The sequence below is a fragment of the Balearica regulorum genome, chromosome 21 (genome assembly GCF_011004875.1).
Source record: "Balearica regulorum gibbericeps isolate bBalReg1 chromosome 21, bBalReg1.pri, whole genome shotgun sequence".
Lineage (NCBI taxonomy): Eukaryota > Metazoa > Chordata > Aves > Gruiformes > Gruidae > Balearica > Balearica regulorum.
In genome coordinates this window covers 686,368-708,532 of record NC_046204.1, presented here as the reverse complement: position 1 = coordinate 708,532, position 22,165 = coordinate 686,368, and the positions used below count along the sequence as shown (strand labels likewise).

General features: G+C 60.2%; 1 protein-coding gene across 5 annotated transcripts; it reads right to left on the bottom strand.

Moving 5' to 3' along the window:
- Positions 1 to 1,681: 1,681 nt before the first annotated feature.
- On the bottom strand, positions 1,682 to 22,154 carry NPHP4 (nephrocystin 4). 5 transcript variants are annotated; one of them, XM_075773033.1, is made up of 29 exons: positions 22,038 to 22,154; positions 21,290 to 21,465; positions 20,598 to 20,729; positions 18,640 to 18,812; positions 18,259 to 18,323; positions 17,825 to 17,980; positions 16,759 to 16,895; positions 16,033 to 16,199; positions 15,829 to 15,955; positions 14,490 to 14,672; positions 13,853 to 13,988; positions 11,617 to 11,663; positions 10,698 to 10,909; positions 10,401 to 10,592; positions 9,581 to 9,768; positions 8,812 to 8,972; positions 8,221 to 8,401; positions 7,044 to 7,172; positions 6,692 to 6,894; positions 6,393 to 6,619; positions 6,096 to 6,285; positions 5,869 to 5,952; positions 5,606 to 5,762; positions 5,203 to 5,288; positions 4,441 to 4,562; positions 3,974 to 4,145; positions 3,283 to 3,462; positions 2,431 to 2,574; positions 1,682 to 2,276 (listed from the first exon to the last, which is right to left on the bottom strand). In XM_075773033.1, exons 1-29 carry the CDS (start codon positions 22,051 to 22,053, stop codon positions 2,136 to 2,138), a joined length of 4,284 nt encoding a protein of 1,427 aa, XP_075629148.1. In that variant the 5' UTR covers positions 22,054 to 22,154; the 3' UTR covers positions 1,682 to 2,135. The 5 variants fall into 5 exon arrangements, with proteins under 5 accessions (XP_075629148.1, XP_075629152.1, XP_075629150.1 ...); XM_075773037.1 differs by having other exon boundaries at positions 4,441 to 4,526; XM_075773035.1 differs by having other exon boundaries at positions 21,290 to 21,460; positions 22,038 to 22,051.
- Between the last annotated feature and the right edge of the window lie 11 nt (positions 22,155 to 22,165).

Here is a 22,165-nt window from a genome sequence, read left to right as displayed (position 1 = left end):
CCCAGGCGCCAAAGCACAAGTGGAATCAAACCGGCCGTGGAAAGCCTTCAAAGGCTGGCTGAAGCACCGGGCAGCGACACAACGCATTCCTGCCTTCACCTCGCCAAATGAGCCCAATTAACGAGCCGCTGCGGAGCGTTGGATCTCCATTCCTTGGGAAACAGCCGCAGGGGAAGGCAGCCCCTCACCAGGTCCCTCCGAGGATCTGTTCCCCGGGTGCTGCACTGCCTCGGGAATCCGGCTGGATCCAGCAGCACCAGCACCCATCAGCCGCCCGCGGAGGTGGGAGGCAGAGCGAGGAGACTCAAGGCTGCCCGGGTGAGAGCTCGGCGAGGCGAAGGCAGTGATGCTCAGGTCCCCGAAGGGTCTCGCCTGCCCCGAGAGGGCAGAGCAGCGCCAGGAGTTATCAAAACCACAGAAAGTGCTTCCCAAGCTTTCCTTCCCTGAGCGCTTCCGTGATGAGACGTGCACCAAGATTTTTGGGGTGAAGTAATTATATCATTACAGGAACTCAATTTTCTTCTTGACATGAATGAAATGGTAAGAGAACAAGGAGTTGCATGCTATGCACGCAGTGCTACAAGTTTATTGTCATTAACGGGGACAACTTCATTAACAAGCGTGAGCCCAAGCAGCGGCCCTGTCCCAGCCCCTGCCTGGCAGAGCCGGGCAGCAGACACGGCTCCTGCGCTTGTCCCGTGCTCGAGCGGCAGCAGCATTTCCAAGGGCCGCGTTTCTAATCGGATCAACTTTTCTCCGACAGCCTCGCCAGTTCTGCAGATTTGGGGTTGAAACAGCCGGGCGCACCTTAACGTGTATCAGCGAGAGGCGCGCGCTGCAGCGGCCGCTCATGTTTAACGGCAGCGCGGCTGCTGAGCCGCCAGCTCGGCTCAAGTCCCTGCGTCGGCATCCCCTGCCCACCGGCACATCGTTTACCGGCGGCTGTGAACGCCTGGCACTCAAGCCGCGGCCGAGGGTACGGCACCAGCTCGTTCATAAGCCTCAAGAAATATCGTTGTATGGAAACGTAATGAAAATTATTCAGCTAATCTACTTTAATAACCTGACTTAGAGGCCTCTCTGTGCTGCAGCCAGTATAATCATTTATAAAATATTAGCTGTCATTTCCGATCAGTCCGAGGGAGGCAGAGGAACTCGGCACGCGACTTCATCGGGGCTACTAATGCACTGGCCTCGGACACGTAAGGAGAAGGCACAAGGGGGGCACAAGTCTCCTGGGGGGTCACGGGCTGCCGGCCGGGGCTCTGTCCCCCACTGAGCCATGGCGGTGGGGCAGGGCCCCCCCCTTTGCCTTTTTCCTCACCGCTGTTCTTCCCCCTCCGTGCAGTGAACCTAACGCATGGCGGTGCAAGCAATAGGTGTGCCACAAACTGCCGAGGAACGGAGGGGCCTTTTAGCACCCAACAAGCAAGATTACAGCATGGTGGGAGGGGGCCGCCGTCCCTCAGCCCCGGAGCTGTCAGCTCACGCTATTTCCCCATCCTTCCCCTCCCCTTCTCCAGGGAATTTGGGGTGACACAGGGGACCCCTGCGCTCCCCCCCCCCCAGGGCTGATGGCACCGAAGCCCAGGCAGGGTGAGCACGCAGCACTCACCCCCACAGCACCGGGATCCCAACCTTTCCACCTCCCACAGAAGAAAATGCCACCACACGCTGCCAGTTCTGCACAGCGAGTTTAATTGATCAAGGATGAGTAAAAAAAAAAAAAGTATCGAAAATCCCAGAAAACTGCTTCAGCATGTACAAAACTCATTGTAGAATACAAAATACTTTAAAAATATTCCACAGATTCAGATCTGCAAACTCTTTAAGTTAAAAAAAGATCCAACATGCCTAAAATATAGTAATGCTTAACAAAAATAAAGACACCCCGTGGTCATGACGCACGGTAACCAATACATTCGCTCGCCCCGATTTGCACAGATGGAGCTGCGTGGCACCACCGGCGCTCACGGCAACGCCCGGGGATCCCGGCCAACAGCAGGACCTCCCGGCTCGGTACGGTGACTACGAGGGGACCGGGCTCACGCCCCCCTCGCAGAGACACAGGCATCCCCGAGGCGGCGCTGCCGGGGGGGCCGGCGCAGAGACCAGCCGCTCTGCCGCGGGCGGCCTCACTGGTAGAGGACCTTCACGCAGAAGGTCTCCTCGTTCTTGTCCTCGTGGTCGTTGATGTGAATGAGGATCTCCTCCTCACCCGCGCCCTGGCTCGGGGCGAAGCGCAAGCCGATGGTGTACACCTCCCCGCCGGCGACCTGTGGGAGCGCGGCCGTGAGGAGAGATGGTGGGACCGGGCCAGGAGCCCTCCATGCGCCCACCCTCCCCTGGCCGGCACGGCCCTCCCGCCACACCGCTCCCCTCGAGCATCGCGCTGGCAAGGGGGGACCGGCCGGCGGCAGGAGGCCCTACCTCGAAGGAATCCTCCTTGAACTGCAGGAGGTCGGGCCGGTTGGTGCACAAGAAGTAGAGCCTGGGCGAGGGGTAGGGGTTGGTGTAGGTGATGCGCTTGTTGCAGCCCCTCCCGCCTCCCGCGGGGAGCGAGATCTCAAAGGCCTGCGGGTCGAGCACAAGCCGTGGCAGAGGCGGCACAGAGCGCGGACGGGGCAGAGGGAACGACGGGCGCTCCTCCAAACCGGCCACGGAGACCTGCCCCCCGTGCCTTACGTCCCCCCTCCCGTTTGATCTCTACCAGCAGGTACAAAGAACCCCCCTTCGAGCACAAGCACCCTCCTCGCGCTGCTGTTATTACCAGCCCGAACGAGAAAGGGCCGGGGGAGCACCTGGGACCGGCCAGCTCATTCCCCAGCTCATTCACGGACGTCCCTGGGCAGAGCCGTGCGCTCGCTCAGATAATGCCCCGCGACACCGGAGGCAGGCCGGCGCGCAGCAGGAGGCCGGGGCTTCGGTTTAAACGCCGATCTGAACTTCCCCCGGTACTGAGGGTTTTGGGAAAACGTTCTTAAAAGGAAGACGTTAGGTGGGAAATCTAATTTTGTATCCGAGGCAAGGCCTCCACCAGCACAGTGCTAATCGAAAGCAGCATGCCGCAGCTTTAATTTCACAACCGGGGACCCTTCAACGCAGCCAGAAAGACATCTCACCTCGCTCTGGGGCGAGATTATTCGAGCAGCCGAACGTGTGCTCAGGGTGGCAAAAGCCAAAACACCCACAGATATAAAGAGAGGAAGGAGCAGGGACGGCCCTGGGTTACTGGCCAGACCACAACCGCCGGTCCAGCACCACCACCGCGTTTTTCCGTACCTTGGAGATGAGGGGCTGCCGGCAGGAGAGGCAGAGCAGCCAGGAGGACACCAGCTGGTGGGACTCCACGTCCACCAGGTTGAGGTAGATGAACCTGCTGCCAGCCCGCCGAGGCCTCACGCCGACGTACAGGTCCTGGATGCCGTTGGCGGGGAGGAGGAAGGCGCCGGCCGGATCCACCTGCAGAAACCAACGCCGGGAGCTGCAGCCGCCTGCGGTGGCCTATCGCACCTCCGCGGCATCCAGCTCGAGTATGAACTAGACCCGATTGCTCCCAAAAGCCTGCTCAGCTATGCCAGCACTCTGGAACCCCGGCTACACGAAGGGTAAGAGCTGCTCGGGGACAGCCAGCTCCCCCAGCCCCGGGACTCCCTCCCCTCGCAGGCTTCCCCAGGGAGACTTTTGCTTTTGTTTACGGGACAGCAATAGAGTTTTTGTGCCTTTTATTATTCTTGTTCACAATTACGGCCAAACGGATTCTAGAGAAATTGTTAGTCTTCGGATAGTCTCATTAACGTGGATAATTTGCCCTCCGGGGTTCTGTGCCAATGATCCTACACACGACAGCTCTAATCAAAAGATAATTATCGCAAACACTTTATGGCAACAAATTGTTCCTAATTCCGAGTGGGCTGCCTTTCCAGAAGGGAATTCACCGGGCTGGTCCGGCCCCGAGCCCGCGGGGGGTTACCTGCAGCTCCTGGGGGTGGGAGGTGAACGCCCGCACCCTGCGCGGGGCCGGGGTGCCCCGCAGCAGCAGGGAGAGGCGGGCGAGCTGCCCGGCCGTGCAGCTGACGTCCAGGCGCTGCAGCGAGTGCAGGTAGAACTGCCAGATCTGGACGGGCGCCGCCAGCCAGGCGTCCCTGCGGCAAACAGACGGATGGACGGGGCTCGCCGACGGCTTCTTCCAAGGAACCCGCGTCGGTCCCTAAAGTGCCGTCTAACGCAGAGATAGCCCGGCTGGCTCACAAGGCACTAGTGTGCGCACCGGGGATGCTCTGGCCAGGGACTATTTAGAGGAAAAGGGAATGCCCTAAAACCCTAACGGCAAACAGTTTGGGAAGCCGCAAGCAAGGAAAGGACGGCACGAGCTCCCCTCCTGCCCTGCCACGCGCTCGGGGTTCGGCTTTCCCGCTTTTCTGGGGTCCTGCTACTTACGTATAAATAGCAACAAAGAACTTTTTGATCTGCGGGCTTGGTCCTCCAGCGACTTTTAAGAAGATGTCCTGTGGCTCCCCGGGCCCCTGTGCAGAAATCAGAGCGCGGTTCCAACAATTAACCTGGAGATCAAACCAGATAACGAGGACTCCGGGGTTTCCCGCCCGTTAGTGGAAAAACCCACCACCAACCCACTTACAAAAGCAGATGCTTTCAGCACCCAGTTAAGCTATGTTATTAAGTTATTACACAGCTTGGCTGAGCTCTTCCAGTATTTTTAATTACAAAAGAGGATACAAATGACTATTGCATTCCAGGTCCGCATCTGTAATCAGATTTTGGCAAATTTTCCCCAAGTTTTCTAACAAGCCATAATCCAATTACCATACTAACGCATTTCTGCTACAGCAATTAGCAACTATCCTTCGTCGCCATCTGCACATACGTGGGCAAGTTGATTTTTCCCTCCGGCCTCCCCCAGCTGCAGAGCAAGCCCTCCCCAGCGCCCCGGTGTCACCCAGCGGGGGATGCCCTGCCCCGCGTTCGGAGATCAGGCACAGCGTTCGGCTTCAACCACAAAAACAACGTGGCTCCTTCTACTTGGGAATAAAGGGCAATTCCGGCTTCATCACTGCCGGCATTTCACTGCCACGGGCTGACAAACGGGGACGCTCCGTGGGTGCCAGGCATTTCTCTGCCAACAGACACAACCCACAGCAGGAGGACACAAAGGACAGACTGATGTCGAAGCATAACCAGTACCATATTTTTGGTTTCGCAAATGATGTCAGGGTCGCTGCAGCGAACAAACATCTCGGGCTCCCCCCCCGGCATCCCCACTGGCGCACCTGCGGAGGAGAGACACCGAGGTGAAACCGTAATCGGCATTTTCTCTGGTTGTGTGTGCTACCCTGCGCCCCCCCAGCCGCAGACCAGAAGCCCTTACGCAGGGTACCAGCACGGGGCACGGGCACACCGGTGCAGGGAATTAAACATAAAATTAACGCAGGCAAGCAGATGAAGAGTGAGCGTGGAGCCCAAGGCAGCGAGAAAGCAGAGGCGACCTCCCCGCGTGCCGCCCGCACCTCCAGGAAGGCCCGTATGAACCGTGGAAGCCGACTAACAAGGAAGACCCCCGGCCCCGCCAGGCACGCCGCGGGCTCACCGGGGAGGGTGTGCCAGGGCGGCAGCCGAATGGTCTTCTTCAGGAAGGTGAGCTCCGGGTGGTAGAAGCGGAACGTCTGGTCCACGACGTGGGGCTGCGGCTCCACCTTCACCCGCAGGAGCGCGATGGGCTTCCCCCCGCTCACCTGGAAGGACACCTGCCCGGGGGGGGGGGGGGGGCGGCGGGAGGGACAGAGTTTGGCGAGAGGGATGCTTCTCCTGCCACGCAGTCCCTCAAGCAGCATTTTCGCCCGGCTCCCTCACCTGGATGTGCTTTGTCCGCCCAGCCTTGCTCTCCCCCAGGGAGGGGGCGGCCACGTCGGCACTGGCACCCAGCCCTGCTGGTCCCTGCGAGGTGCAAGAGCAGGTTGCCTCAGGATGCAGCATGGCTACGGCTGCGCAGTGCTCCCTGCGGCGGGACCACCCTGCCCCACGCAAGCAAACACGGCAGGGAGAAACACTTCCCCCTCAAAATGGGGGCCTGCACATACCTGCGCTGCGACGACTGCGGGGTCTGCAGAGAAGGTCTGGTATTTGAAGGGGATGCGGACGGTCTCATTGGGGCGCAGGTAGACCTGAGGTCTGAGGTCGTCACGGAGGTGGAACATCTCCTCCTCCACTGGAGTAACGCTCTTGGTCAGCTCCTTGAAGTGCCGCCACTCCCTCGGGTCTAGTATGACGCTGGGGGAGCGAGCGAGCAGTGGAGATGCTGGTGAGGACCGGTCGGGAGCCAGTGCCACCCTGGCATCTCCTCACGCACATGGGAGAGACCCCGCTTCAACCCCCACCTGAGCTCAGGGTGGTTGACCTCGATGGTCACGGTGTGCTGGACACTGTAGGGGTTCCTCAGGGCAAACTCAAAGAACTCTGCCGTCCCCAGCACGGCGTGCACGGTGTGGGTGGCGGTGATGGCCTGGTTGAGCATCCGGGAGATGCTCTCGCCCTTGACGTGCTCCCGGTAGGCGTCGATGATCTGCAGGTCCCGCACGTGCCGGGCGTGCTGCTCCTGCCAGCCCTGCCGGGACAGAGGGGACCGTAAGCCCAGAGCCGCCACGGCATCCCCGGCCCCCAGCACCGCTGTCCTCACCGAGAGCTGGGGCGTCCTCCCGCCGCTGGCGTCCTCCTGCTGCCGCACCAGCGCCATGCGCCGCAGCTTGCGCCGGCGGGCGGCCGTGGCCTCGTTGGGGACAGCCGGGGGGGCCAGCCTCGCCTCTGGCCGGCGGCTGCGCAGCACGGCCGCCAGCTCGCCGTCCACCTCAGCCAGTCTCCGTGCCCGCGACACCCGCCCGCCTGGGGAGAGAGCACCGTGGCACCGGCGGGGCACCCCTGTTAGCGTGGGGCTGGGAAGGGGAGCACCGGAGGGGCACAGACCGGCAGAGACCCTGCCGACCCGAACCCACACGGGGAGACAGACTGAGCCCCAGCCCGGCAGGACTCACCACCGGCAGCATTCAGGGAGAACCAGCTGCCTGCCAGGACACTGCCGGCGCTGTCTGGCACGCACACGGGGCGGGAGCGGGATGGCGGCGAGGACGGCAGCTGCCCTGGGGTCTCCTCACACGGGTGGCCTGCCAGGAGCAGAGATGGGGGGTGAGTGGAAACCATCGCTGCTTCATCCTTGTAAAATCTACCACAAATTTCTATCCCCACTGCAGCTCTTTGCAGACTCTTGGGAAGAGCAGGAGCGAGCACCTGGTTCCTCTCGAGGCTCTGCGAGCCCTTCGGCACTCCCTCCAGAGCCTACCGCCGTTACCCACATGCAGCCACCTGCCCAGAGACAGACCGGCATCAAAAGCCCAGCGCCATGCCGAGCAATTCACTGCCGAGCCCCTCACCGGCTCCGGTTTTCATTTCTGGTGCTGCCGCCAGCACGGCAAAGGCCCTCCCGCAAAGGCCGTGCCCAGCGGAGCCGGACCCGGCTGTAAAGCTGCCGGGTGTTTACCCGGCCTAGAAATCCCGGCCCTGTCCTTCGGGCACAGGCAGCGAGCTTTTCAACGCTGTTTGTAACAACAGTATTTTGAAATTTAAAAACAGATTCCTCCCTCTCTCCTTTCGCAGGGTGCGAGTTAAACCTCTCCCTGGGTTGAGAATCTGATTCTCCTTCCCAGGAGCTTATCATCCCTTTGCAGGCAAAGTACGGAAACGATGATTTAAGATATCTTATAATGGAGCTAATCTTTCTTCTGAAGATAAGATTTTAAAACCTGGAGTCACTGCACATTTATAGGATGGGGAATTAAATTTATAAAATAAAAGCACCCAGCAGGTTCTGGGAAGAATAGTGTCCTTACAAGCACGGTTTGCTTTTGGGTACAGCCTTGCGCACGCCGCCCGTTTCTCCTGCAGCCCCGTGCTGTTTGCCAGCACCTGACCGCACGGTGCTGCCCCCGTGCCACCGGCCGCCTTGCGCCGGCATTTCCAGCCGAGCAGGCAGGAGGGACCACGAACACAACCCCGGAGCCACACACCTCTGGCCTGCAGCCCGGCGGTGCCCGGAGCCGAGCGGCTGGCACCAGGACGGGGGTTCCAGCCGGCACCGGAGGTACCCGGTGAGGGGCACGTGCCACGGGGTGCCGGCACCCAAGCCTTTCGGCTGCGTGAGCAGCGGGCTCTTACCGACGTTGGCCAGGCAGAGGTGGAGGCGGCCCCTCACCGCCACGCGGACACCGAGGGGCCGCAGGGCACCGTGCCGCAGCGCCTCCCGGCCCATCACCGTCACATCCGGCTCGTACTCGGTGGTGGCCACCTCCAGCTCGTGGTGGGTCCTGACAGCCGCCCGGCCCTGGCGCAGCAGCGGCTGGGGACAAGCAGGGACGGGAGAGGGTAACGCGTTACCAGGGAAGGCAGGTCTGGGGGGCGAAGGGGTCTGGGTAAGGACGTCTCTGGCTGTCCTGCCTGGGGAGGGGTCAGCCCTAGAAGGCGGCAGGAGTCCCAGGAAGTGGAAGGAAGCTAACATTTTGCCATCGCTCTCAAGGAGATGACAAATCCTGCGATTAGGGGCTTGTCCGGCTGACATCAGCCGGGGTTACACAGAGGGGCTGACAGCAGCTGGGTTACTAACGGCACCAGGGCAATGCCACAGCGTCTCAACGCGGGACAAAGGAAGGGTCAGGCTGTTCCCAACCCTCCTGCACGCTAACCGGGGGTCTCCTTCATCGCTGGCAGTCCCAAGGGCTTGAGGGGAACGACCTCCAGTCTGAGTGGTACCTCCAGTTTAACGGCAGCGGAGCCAACAAGGAGCAGGGAGTCTCCATCCCAGACGTCAATCTGGAGGCTGTGCTCAGCCAGGTACCGCACAAACCAGCGCTGCTCCCCGCGCCGCAGGAAAGCGGGATCCACCATGTACTTCAGCTGCAAGCCCGGCGGTCCTGCGAGACAGGCGGCATCGTCATGGAAACAGAGCTTCCGCCAGCACCGGCATCAGCCGGGACAGGGACACTCTCCTGCTCCGGAGAAGCCTGCCTGCTCGCACACCCGCTCTCCTCCACTTAATGAACCTGACGGCCAATTAGCGGTGTCCAAGGTCCCCCGGGACTGGCACCCTCCCACAGAAACACGGGGTCTGCACGGACCCCCCCTCTCCTTTCCATGAAGGGCTCCAGGCGGAGAAGGAGCTTTGTCAGCCACAAGCGCTTGGTGCTCTTGGGACCCGAATTTAGTAAGACACAGAAAGAAACAGAGAGAAGCATTCAGCGAGGAGGATCAGAGCCGCTCACTGCGGGCGCTCTGCTCTCACGCGTTGCCTTTCTTTTCAAAGGCGCTTGGCCGCAGCGGGAGCCGGCAACCTCAACACCCAAATCGTGCCACCAACATTTACCAGTGGTTTACTTCAAAACGTTGGACATTTTGAACATTTGAACAAACTAGCGGAGGTTTGCTATTAAACAGCCAGTGGCCCGTTCCTCAGCCCAGGGGCAAGCCCAAAGTTGACCGACAGAAGGAGCAGCCACACAAGGATGCTAAAAGCAGAGCTTACCGGTGCCGAGGGTCCCGTCCTTGTTCACCCGGACAAGGAGCTGCACCGGCACAGCCGGCCCGGCCGCCAGCCCCCCATCCACGCTGACCAGCCGCAGCCGCGGTGTGGTGACCGGCGGGAAACGGTAGAACTGGAAGGTGAGGAAGATGGTCTGAGGCCACGTCCCCTCCGCGCCGTCCCGGGCATCCCTTGAGTGAGAGAGAGGGGTTTGAGTTAGCTCATGGCGCGGCGCTGCCTCCCCATCACGAGCCCCTCGTGCATTTGGCACCCGCTGAGAGGCAGAAGAACAAGAGAAGATCGGCAGCATCGCAAGTATTTGGACTTCTCTGAAGACAGCAGGCATATGGTTGGCCTCGGCTTTCCAAAAAGCTTCATAATTCCAGCTGTCTCCTGCCATATGCTGCGACGGAGGAGCCCAGTAAAGGCAGCATTTTACCTTCGCACAGCACACTGCCATCCAGGAAAAAAACACAAGTGGGGCCTTACCCAGCCAAAGCCACCCCACGGGTGCCAACCTTTTCAATTCCGCGTGCATTTATGGAGAAACCCTGCATTAATCAGCTTTTACATCACATTGTGGCTAATGGATGCAACAAAAACACTTGGAATATGATTTAAGAGGGCCCTGAAAGGATGAGAGCATCACCGCAGAACGCTCCGGGGCTTTGCTTCCACGGCAGGTGCTGGAGGCAGCGGCACCTTTGCAAGGACTTCTCCCACTCGAGCGGGGAACCGGGTTGGGGGATTTGGGGAAAGGACTCGCCCCAGGAGGCCCCTCGCATCCGCCCACAGAAGGCGCCACGAAGAGCTGCCGTCCCACCTGCCAAAGGCCAGGAACTGCAGGATTATTTCGTTGCCTTGCAGAGGGTCGGCTTCCTCCAGCTGCAGGCTGAAACTTGCTGGGTCCACCGGCTCTGAGATTTCTACCGGCTCCTGGTTGCGATCCAGGATCTCCGGGAAGCCGGCGGCATGCAGGCGTGCCAGGGAGGCGCGGGACAGCAACGTGCGGGAGCTGACGGAGGAACGGGGGGTGAGCTGCGCGGAAGCAGCCACAGGAGACCAGGGAAGGGACGGGCGATGGGGCGCAGGAGCCCGGGGAAGGGCGGCCGAGCATCACCTGCCTGCCTGCAGCCCCACGGCAGCGATGGGCACCTGCAGCGGAGCGAAGGGCAGCGCCCGCAGCTGGTCGCTGGCGCAGGGCTCCGGGTCCGGCGAGCCGAGGTCGGCCTCCAGGTGAGTGATCCCCCCCTCCTGCCGAGGGCCGCGGCCGCGCGGCACCGGGGACTGGCCCCTGCCCCGTGGCGAGGCCGACAGCTGGGACACCGATAGCTGTTGGGAGAGCGGCAAGCATGAGCGTCCGTAGCTCTGCACCCAGGGAGCAGCCCCCCGAGGCAGCCTGCCCTGCGCAGACCCCCGTGGCGAGGCGGGCCAGCAGCCCCCCCCCCCCCCCCGCTAAAGCGGCTCAGATGCCGCGTGCTCTGGCATCGCCGCTCTGCCGAGAAATGGCGCAGCTCGGCTGCTGGAGGGCTCGCGCCTCTGCTTCCTACTTAGCTGCTGCGTTCTCCCTGGCAAGGGAGGGATGAGAAAACACAGCAGGAAGATCAAACCGCTTAATGCGGTCTTATGAAGCATTTCATTTCATCAGAAATATTTGTGTGCATTGATCCCTGCATCAAGATATAAAAAAGCATAAAGAGGGATCTCAGTATTCATAGCTCTCCCTAAATCCTGGTAGCTCTGCACGAAGAAACCATGTGTCACTGTCAGCACGTACCAGGGACAATAGCACCCAGCAAATCTGGGCTGTCAAAAATCAGAACTGCCCTTAAAAACTCATTTGGGGTGTGAAAAGAGCTCAGGGAATCGTGCCCAGCATGTTGTACGCAGGGTGTGCCTTGCTGCCCCGGAGAGGGGGATCTGACCAGGATGCTCGGTGCCTCTTGGCCACAGCAGCCAGGAAACCGGCAGAGGATGGGACCGGCAGCACGTCGGTCACCCCCCGGGAACGCCACTGCCCACCACCGCGTGGCACTTACCCCTGGCCCCCGCGGGGAGGCTGCCATCTGCGGCGGGGCCGGCAGACCTGCGGAGAGGGACGGGAGAGATGCTCTAGCGGAGCCGTCACCCCCCAGCCCCACGGCCGCAGCTGTGTCCTCGGCCATGAGCCCCCTCCCGCCTCCCCTTTGCTTTCGGGGGGTGGGACCAGCTTATCAAGGTGCCTTACCATTTCTCAACCACTTATTTGACTTATTTTTCTAACAAGCCTATTGCCTGGCGGGGGAAAACGTAGCGCATCTCCAGAGCCATCCATTATTTTGCTGGGAATTAGAGGAAGTTTGCCGTAAAAGGCAGCTCCTCCGTCCCCAGACAGTGCCGCAGTTCCCCTACGGCCACGAGGCACTGCCTAAGTGGGATGCTTAATGAGACGTGAAAGTTTTAGGATACTTAAGGTTTTCATCGCTCCTCTGTTATTCCTTGTCACTCCCTTCATCTGTTCATGCATTCGTGCCCCGAAACGGCACGAGCTTTATCGTGTTTATATTTGGCTGCTCGGCTCGCACGCCGGCACAGCTGAGCTCGCTGTGCCGCTGAGCCGCGGGTCCTTCGGAGCAAACCAGGGGCACAGATGTTGTATTTCTGCATCCACGTGATGCAGAGACCTTATTTTGCTTTCACCACCATGCATATTCCAGCCATTTCCTGCTGACTGCCATACAAAAGAAGGCGCCCCGTCTCCCTTACGTCTAAGACGACTGTTTTCTCTCGGTTAGGAGGGCTTTGGCCGCTGGTAAAGAGACAATGGACAGAACCATCGGCACCACCAGCTGAGCCTCCCCTGGCCAAAAGGGCCAGAGAGCAGCATGTTCCAAGGGAGCACTACAACAAGTTAACAAAACGCTCTTTTCAGCGGCTCAGGGTACAGGCTGACTCTCGCGGGCAGCTGCTCACCTCGCCATACGGCTCCAGGACCACCACCGTGCTTCCCGAGCTCTCCCCAGTGCTGCCAGCCCCCCTGGAGCCAGGGAATCGCCACGCAGCTCACCCCCCAAAATCGCCCCTCGCCGGGCACCCCAGCACGCTCCCCCCAAACCAGAGCATGCCAGCCCAGCACCGGGTGCAAGCTCACCGTCGGTGCACGCTCGCTTCTCCCTTCACCACGCTGCAACTCCCTCAATGCCCGGGCCACCGCCGGCTGGAAGGCGTCCAGGAAAACCTTTCGAGCAGCCACGTCGCAGAGAGCCTGACCCAGCGCTTCCCCAACATCACCAGACCCCTTCACTTCACCCGGGAAGCTTTCTGCTCCAAAGCCCCTCACACCAGCAAACCCGGCTCCTCGCCGGCAGAAAGCCAGGACTTGCTGCGGCAAAGCCACGGTGCCACTGCCATCTCGTGGAAAGCACAGCAGCACCGGAGCCGGCGCGGGAACAGGCAGCCGCCGCACCGGGCATCGCCTCGACCCGCGGGCTGGCAGCCACCCGCTCACCAGAGGAGCTGGACAAGCTCATAAAACACATTTAACCACTGCAGAGGAAAGGGAAGTTTGTTTCCCACCGCTCACAAAAGGTGGGGTTAGACAGAAAGAAGGCAGAGAGGATTTCCAGGAGCCTGGGGCACTGACTCCGCGCCCAAACCCAACCCAGCGGCAGTTTTCCTTCCGCCTCCAACACGCACAGCAGACGGGCGCCGAGACCCCAACCACCTGCACTACACATAGATGTGTACGTGCACACACGCATACGCAGCCTGGTTTTCCCTGGCTAGGCGCTGGCACAGCCCGTGCACACCGACGGAACGCGTGCTGCTGTCACGCTCCCTGAGCGGCAGCGCAACAAGATTATTATTCTTTTTCCTTAGTCTATAATTGACATCTCTCCTGTCCTCATGTCTGGAAGGATTTGGAGTCCAGAGAGATGAGCAGCGGCACCAGCAGAGAACAACGTGCTGCTGGTGCAGCCGCTGCGCCCGTCCAGCTGCTCTGGGCGTTGAGCACGGGAGCCCAAACACCGTCAGAGTGACCCAAAATGGGAGCGACCCAAAAGGTGCCGTGCCGGAAACCCCTGGGGATTTTGCACCTGGCTCAGCGCTACTATCACAGGGCAACGTGGCAAGTCAGAAAGCAAAGAAACGAATTCAATTCAATGGAAACTTGTTTTGCCCTGGTAATTCACAAACTAGCTCGCTGGGACTCGGTGCAGTCGTGTTTTTTTCTCCTGAGCAGACACCAGTGTCACACTCTATATTTTAAATGTCAACGATCTGGAAAACACTCACTCAGCGATGGCGTAGGAGGCTTCTCCGACTCGTCCCTGTCTCTACGTAGGATCTCTGCAGCAGTTACAAGATGTTCTTCCGAGTCGGTGGAAACACGGAATTGGACAGTCCCAGACTCAGTGTGTTTCCCCTGGAACTGGAAGCGAAAGCCCTTCAGGCAGCACGCCACGCATACCTCCGAGACCACCCCCGTGCCCTGCAGCTGGAGGGCGGCGGTGCAAGCCGGGGGCAGAGCTAGCAAGGGGCTGTGCTTTAATATAATCAAATAATCAAATACCCCATCCCTGCGGAGGCAAAACACACCCCCTGGCAGAAGGGTTTTCTGAGCAAGTTCTGCAGACGCTCATCCCTCCCTGGCAGGGAGCGACCCGTGCAGCTGAGCACCGCAGCCCTGTTTTGGCTGCCCCCCCCGTGACTCCCCAGCCCCAACCTCCTCTTGCTGATAAACTCTGGGGCGCCAGGTCTTTCTCTTTCGCGTGCACGTCACTCGGAATAAGCCACCTCAGGTCATAGTGGCCCCCAAAAAGTATCGCGATCAATAACTGCGCTGACTGACTATGCGACAGCTCCATCTGCACGTTTGCAGCAGCCCAAGTCGGCGTCCCCGTGGATTTGCAGTGCAGAAGCGAGCCCTTACCTGGCGGGAGCTCCTGCCGCCCGGCGGGCTCCGGTACACCAAGGCTTGGCAGGGGCCGCGGCGGGCGCCACCACGCAGGGGCAGGACCACCTCCGCCTCGCCGGCGGCCAGGACGGGGCTCCAGACGGCCCAGCGCACCGAGCACATGTCGGCCCCCTCGCCGCGGGCGCTGCCGGGCAGGGCCTGGGGAGAGAGAGGGGTGAGCGCTGGGGAACCCCGGCAGACGGGAAAGGCGGCGTAAAGGCTTCCGCTTACCCGGGCGCGTCCGCAGCCTCCCCTTACACCGAAGGAGAGGTGCAGAAGCGAAGCGAGGGGGCTCTACCAGCGCCCGCAATCACCCTCGCAGCCTGCTAATTATGGCAGGGAGGACAAAGCGATCAGCTTGGCAAGCGGCTTTGGGATTAACCGCTCCGCACAAGGCTGCGCCGCAGGGAACTGGCTCTGCCACCGCCCCAGCCAGCGCTCCCGGCACAGCCAAACAACCAGATCTGCGTCTGGAGCCCCGGATCTCCACAGGTCCTGGGGTTTCAGCTTTTTTTAAGGAGTTGAACCCAACACCTAACCTCCAACAGCATGGCTCGGCTTCTCCTCCCCCCAGTACAAATCCCTCTGGCCTGGCGCGTGCGTCCCACTTTATCAGTACCCCCGTTTTTCCCCCAAGTCTTGCTCTGGACAGCTCTAACGAGACGACACTTGCTGCGTTTTCAATAAGCATCTTAGCGGGACAATCAGGGCCTCCTAACGAACCCACGGCCATCAACTCAGCCACGTTATGGGCTGCAATAGCAAAGGGTCTCTGGAGGGGATAACCGAGCCCGCTAAGCTGGGTTTAACCTGTGGAAGGGTTAAGCTGAAGTACATATAAGTGATCAGTAAGCAGGCGTTGGGGAGTGTGGTCTCTGCACTCAGTACAGAGACTTCTCCTGGCTTTAAGGTGCAGAGCACATCAGGCTGAAGCTCCAGAAAAAACTCAGCATTCAGGGAAAGAAAAAGGGAAAAAAAAAAAAAAAAAGAAAAAAAAAGCAGGAGGGGTTAACTTCTTTTTGGCATAGATGCTAAATTCTAAAGAAAAGCCTTTTTTAAATTAAAAAAAGCTGAAATTTTCCAAATTAGCTTGCTAGAAGACTATGGGACCACTGCAGGCTACACTTCTCCATATACATAGTGGGGAAACGTAACCGCGTGTAATTAAAATGACTCAGTAGGCCCATTTGCAGGATATTTTGCACAGCAAGGACTGGGGGTGCGGGACGGCGACGTGGAGCAGAGGACGGAGTTACTCAGCAGGGCTCACTCCCCGCTCTAACAAGGGACGAGGCGCAGGCACACTCAGCCCTACCTTCCCGCCGGCTCTGCCCGAGGCGCAGAAGACGTACTCCAGCTGGAAGCAGACCCCGAACGCCGGGTGAGGCACCATTTCGCTCAGGTGGATGCGGCTCCTCAGGACCAGGGCTTGACCTGCACCCCTGCACCGGGACGGAGAAGTGGCTGTGGGCAGCGCCCGAGGCAGGAGGGAAGCGGCAGCGGAGGGTCTCCCCGTTACCTGGCTCTGGAGCCCGGCACCCTCGGGCAGCCGCCCTGTGCCGCCTCCGCCTCCGGCACCAGCACGGCCACCTGCGGCGCCTGGACGAAGCACAGGCCATTGTGGACGCCGACGTGCAGCCGTCGCTCCCGAACCGTCACCTCGTCGCCATCCGGCGCGGCATTAGCCTGCAACAGGCAGGTTTTCCAGCTCAGGCAGCGAGGCAGCACGGGGTGGCACAGCATCCCTCCCTGCACCACCCGTGGCCAGGAAAATTCAGGCAATCTGTCAGAAAAATCCAAAAAATTATACCCACCCCCCCAGCAGCTGATGGATATTAAAATGTTTTGTCTTTACGGCAGATTTGGTGCAAATCTGGCAAATAAAGAAGGATCTGGGCAGCAGTCCTTACTGCACACGGAGTGCTGCCAGTCCCGAAGAGATGTACTACGATGAGCACTGCATCTTATCTATGATGAGTTCTGCATCTTATCCTTGCATTTTCCACAGCAGAGCAAAGCCAGATTCTGCTTATTGGTGGCTGGATGTTGAAAACAAACCCAACAGAGAGCACCAGCATGCTAAGCCAGCAGCAAAGCAAAAGGTTTGCACAAAGAATCAGAGACTCCAAGTGAAGCAAGTACACGAGCACCATTTATCTGAAGCTTTCTGCGCTGCTGAAAACGAAGCCCCAGCACTACTGCTCGGGCACTGTGCTTTCCCCTGCCATAGCCGTGCCAGCACTACCTTCAGTAAGCGATCGCTGTTCAGTAAGTCCAGCAGTTCTTCCTCAAATTCCTCCAGGGAAGGGTACAGCTGGACGGACAGCCTCTCCAGATAGCAGGTGACCGGCTTCATCAGCCGGGGTTTCTGCAAGCAGTCACCTGAAAAGACAAGGCAGTGGCCACAGGTCACGCCACAGCCAGGGGGACGTCACCGGGACCGCAGGGGCACCTGCTGCCGGACCTGAGCCAAAAGCAGCACCGGGGAGAGGTCGTGGTCGCACATGGGATCCCCAGCTTCCCCGGCACATCCTCATCCTTACGCCCGGGAGAGACCCACAAGTACCCAACGCCTTCGGTGTCAATGCATGCGATCGGTTCACTTAACAAAGCCACCGCCACCTCTGCGCTGGGGTGTGCTGCCGTGCAGGACGCCGGCTCTCCCCTCTTCCGCTCTCGAGCGGTGGTCTTCACAGCACCGGGGACTCGGCTGCCTCGGAGACCTCGCTCGGCTTTAACGTTAACAGTTACGACCCCCACAATGGCTAGCAGTTGGGTTTTCCAGGCAGTAAAGCTGAAGAACAGTTCGGCTGCAGAATTCAGAGTACTTTTTACCCTCTGAATCTTCAGATTGGATAATTTTAATCCCAGCAGCTCGAACAGCAAGGCTGCTACCCACAAGGAAAGATTAACGAGGGCTGAGTGTGCAAGAGTTTGTCCCCTCAAACCTGCCAGACCCCCGGTGACCCTGAGCCCCGCCGCCAAGGAGGATGACTTTAAACAAGCTGCCCAGGCTTCTCCTAAGACTCCGCCAGACGACTGTAATTAAAGCAACCATCACTTATCCCTAGCAGTTTCCCAGGAGCGAAGCAATTAATGAAGGAGAACAGACCGAAGCTATTTTGACATCTTTCAGGATGCGCTAGAAACACAAGGGCTGCAGCCCTGCCAGCCCTCGCAGCCGGAGATGCTCTTGCCAAGGGGCAGAGAACCCGTCGCTGCTCCCAGAAGCCCCACGCCAGCGCCCTGCCCGCAGCCTCCCTGCGGACCTGCTGTCTCGAGCAGGAGCGGGGCAGGAAAGGAGCCCTTACTCGCATCTCCACGCGCCGGCAGCACACCAGGAATGTTCTGCAGCCCAGACACCAGAAGATTTTCGGGAAGGAGGTGAAATATCGTCTCCAGGGGCTGGTGGGGCTTCAGGGTGTACTGCAGGTGGCTCTTCTCCATCACCGTCAGGTATTTGTTCTCTGAAGAAGAGAAAACATCCTGAAATCACCAAAACCAGGGGGAGATGGCTTCGCAGTGCTGCCGTTGAAGAAATCATTATCCACAAACGCACATGCTGGGAGCAAAGTGAAACCTGGGTTTGCCCGGCCAGGCTTTTCCCGGCTGGCAGTAAGGCACATCCACTTAGCACTACCAGGGCACGGACCACGCATCGCATCGACCAGACACAGACGATATTCATCTGAATAAGAGATGCCGCCAAGAAAGGAGTGAGACGCACCGTCTCGCTGCTGCTTACTTTCCACGGGGTCCTGGAAGCGCGGGTGCAGCAGGGCACGTGGCGTCCCATGGTACAGCTTCAGCCTGAAAGCAAAGAGCACGCCGGGAGCGGTCAGTAAATCCACCCTGGAGCACACCGTCACCTGCTGCAACGCCTCTGCTCAACAGCAAGCAGCACCCTCCTGCTCCGTCCCCATGGGAAAAGCCCTGTCCTTTAGGGAAAGGGCAGGCATCGCCTACAAACCCATCGCTGCTTCCCCAGCAGCGAAGAACTGCAGTTCTATAAATGCTGGCTGTGTCTCCGCAGCCCCAGGACCACCCTTTCTCCCCCCACAGCGCCGTGCACGTTGCCACCCCAATTCCCGGTGAGCCCCATCACGCGGCGCCGGGGCAGACCTACGTTCTGTCCTCAGCAGCCAGGGCCGTCGCCTCCGACCCGCTGCCGAAAAGGGGGATGAGCCCAAAGCCGCAGGAGAGATGCCGAGAGCCCCCGTCCCCTTTGCCGGCCGTCGCCACCACTTCCACGACGGCGGTGATGCCGGGGTGGTTCAAGGAGGTGTGGAAGTAAACGGTCTGGGACGGGAAGGAGAGAGAAAGGGGATTTCAGAGCTGGTGGCGGCAGGTGCAGGCAGAGCAAGACCTGTTGCATCTGGACAGCCCCGGCACAACCAGAACATCCACTGAAACTTCCAGCCAGCGGCTCGTGGCAAATGTCCTCTGGCAGCACTCGAAAGCCTTCACCTCCTTCAGTAACAAACATCATTAACTTTTTATTCTTATTTTCGGTTGTTAACAACCGTTTTCCAGAGTAACTCAGAGGCTGCAGACCCCGTAAGAGCAGGGTGTCGGCACACCCCCAACCTGCAGCACCATGGCGAGCCCCGCGCCGGGAAAGCCAGAGGAACTGGAAACCCTCCTGCTGCGGGGTGGCCCGGACCAGAGGGGACAGGACACAGGTCACCTCCCCGGGACAGGATTTAAAGCTAGGTCAATCTTTCTATTAAAAACTCATTACCGTGGTGTCCCAGGGAAAATGTTTACTGTAATCACAGGCTGTCAGGAAGGGATAACGGAGAGAGACATTACCGCATCAGCCAGGGAAATAAATTGTTAATCTATTATCTTTTATTGCAAAACATTGAAATAATGACCGCTGGCCGCAGATCGATGCCTGGCCTTGCAAAGACACAGAGAGCCCTTAAAGCGGAGCCCTTGTAAAACCAAGCTCGCCGTTCCCTCCGCAACACTAACAGGGGCTTGCGACAGCGTGCTCCTCTCCCCTGAACCCCGCAGACCGCCTCTCCTCTGCCCCCTCGCCTTCGCAAGGCCCCGAGCGCTGCGGCTGCACCGCGAGCGTGCCGGGCAGGCTGCAGGGGATTGCAGAATTCAGGGGCTGTGCGGCACCTAGCTAGGGTACAGCTTTCCTCCCATCGCTCTTCAAACAAGCAGGGGTTGGCCGGTAATTAAAACACTTGGAGAAGAAACACACAAGTCAATGCCTTTCAGATACCGCTAACGATTTAAATAAATGAAGGAGCACGGCTCCAATCAGCACTACGCTTCATCCGCAGCACAGAGTGCTGGAGGAGATGGAAACAAAATTTTCATTAGACAACAGCTTGGCTGTCGTCCATGCTACGGGGCAGCAGGATCTCCCCAGTAAGGGGACACCCCGATTTACTGCTGGTATTGGCAGCAATGGAAGCTCAGCTTTGGGTGAGTTTAATTCCCAGGTAAGGAGGGAAAAGTGCTGTGCTGGAGGGCGAGAGGCTGCGCCTGCCCTTCCTTCCCATTTGTGAAGTAACACTGCTCTCTGCCGCCGGCTCTGATCACAGCAGGCGGCACACGGCGGCACACCGCAGCTCCCACGCCGTTACCCAGCCCCGGAGGTAACCCAAGACCCCAATTTCCCATTCCAATAAACCGCGTGTAAAAGTTTAATAATCGGGCAGGGCCTGGGATGCACCGGGGCAAAGGGTCTGGAGACGTGCCGGAAGGGAGGAGGGCTTGGTGCTGCCCGCGGGCAAGGGGACGCGCCGCTGCACGGAAGGCTCAGCGGCAGACAGAAGGACAGAGCGATGGACGGCGCACGCTTAGGGCTTGCTGCTTTCAAAGGCTCACGGCTCAGCGTGCTGACCGCGGGCTCCGCTTCACCAGGCTGGGGGAGTAAACCAGCACCAGAGGAGAGCGGCTCCAGGCTGAACTCCAGCAAAGACGACTTTTCCCTTCGCGCATTAAACACCTCCCTCCTCCGACCCGGCTCCTGCAGCCTCCCCGTGGGATCGCTGCCCCCCACCCCGGGGGGCTGCCGGCGCTTTCCCAGACCCAGCCGGCACGGCCGTTCCCCCGGCACCCTACCTCATTGAAAGCCGCCCTGGGCGGGCGCGGCGGGACGGCGCGGGCAGTTCTCCAGCCGCTCCTCCACGTCCTCCCGAAGAAGTGGTGGTAGGTGGCGTCGAAAAGGGAGAGGCGCAGCTGGTACTCGGCTCCCTGCAAGGCACAACAGGACGGGAAGCGACAGCATCGGGCCGGCTCAGCGCCCCAAGCTGCGGAAAACGCGCTTTGGTAAGAGAGGGCAAATAATTCCCATTTTCTAATCGACGCCCGGATCAGGCACGTGGCCTCGCACGGCTTCGTGCGTCGCTGGAGAACCGGCCTGAAAGCCAGAGGTCGAGGAGCGAAGCAAAGAGTGGGAAAACTGACTATTAAGCATATGAAAAGAAAGGGTATCAGCCCCTTACAGTGCTACCTAGAGATTCTCATTTTAAAATACTTACCTAAACTAAATATTAACAGAAATTAAATTAGAAACTAATTAAACACTACCTCAGATTTGCAGGTGAAAGCGCACGGGATGGAGGCACGGCTCCGGTTTGTGCTGCTGGCACATGTGGGGTCAGTTCCCCCCAAAACAAGAAACCTTGTCCCGACCCCCTCACGGGCTCAGCCCCACAACCGGGGCAGATGCCGGCGGCCCCACGGAGCGGCCCCACGGGCCCAGCGAGGGGGCAGAGCTGCCCCCCCCCCAACCCCGCCGGGCCCCCCCGTACCTGGGCGAGGGCAGCCCCCTCCAGCGCCCCGAGCACGCAGCGGAAAGCGGCGGATGGCGGCGGGCGGGCCCGCCCGCGCTGGCGGGGGGGCGGCAGGGCCAGGCTCCGCAGGAACACCCGCTCCCACTCGCACATCTCCCTTCTCCCCCCCCGCGGCTGCCGGGGCGGGCGCTGCGCTGGAGACGGGAGGGAAACACAGGAGGGAGGGAGGGAAACACGGGAGGGAGGGAGGGAAACACGGGAGGGAAACACGGGAGGGAAACACGGGAGGGAAACACGGAGCCCGATGAGACGCGGCCGAAAGGGCCCCCGGGCCCCCACCGCCCCCCGCGGGGCACGACCCGCGTGCGCACACAGAGCCCCACGCGTGTGTGTGCACGCACGGACCCACAACGCACACGCGCACACCGCAGCCCACACGTACACACACACACACACACACACACACACACAGCGCCACAGGCACGCCAGGCCCAGGCCCATGCCCCCCCGGGGGATGTACACACGCGTGGGTCGTCCATGCCGCGGGGTAAAGCCACGGACACACGTACCGGGCAGCACGCGCGGACCCGCGAGGCGGCCAGCACACGCTCACGCACCCATACGTGCCCCCATACATGCCCCCATACATACACCCATACATACACCCATACATATACCCCTACATACACCCCTACGTGCACCCACAGGCGGCCGCAGCAGCCCCCACCGCCCGCCAGCCCGACCCGCCGCCCCCCCGCGCACTCACCGCGCCCCGACGCCATCTTCTCGGGCACGACCAACCTCGCGCAGGACCGGGGGGGGGGGAGACGGACGGACGCGCTGCCGCCGCTCACCACCCCGCCGCCCGCGCTCCCTCGCTCCCCCGCCCTCGCC

Excerpts from the sequence above, each read along its gene's own strand:
- NPHP4 (XM_075773033.1), bottom strand. Across the intron at positions 18,324-18,639 it reads CTGGCTGCTGAGGACAGAAC|GCTGAAGCTGTACCATGGGA; the intron begins GTAGGTCTGCCC and ends CTTTGCTTTCAG. Across the intron at positions 11,664-13,852 it reads GCCTCCTACGCCATCGCTGA|GTCTGCCGGCCCCGCCGCAG; the intron begins GTGAGTGTTTTC and ends CCCTCTCCGCAG.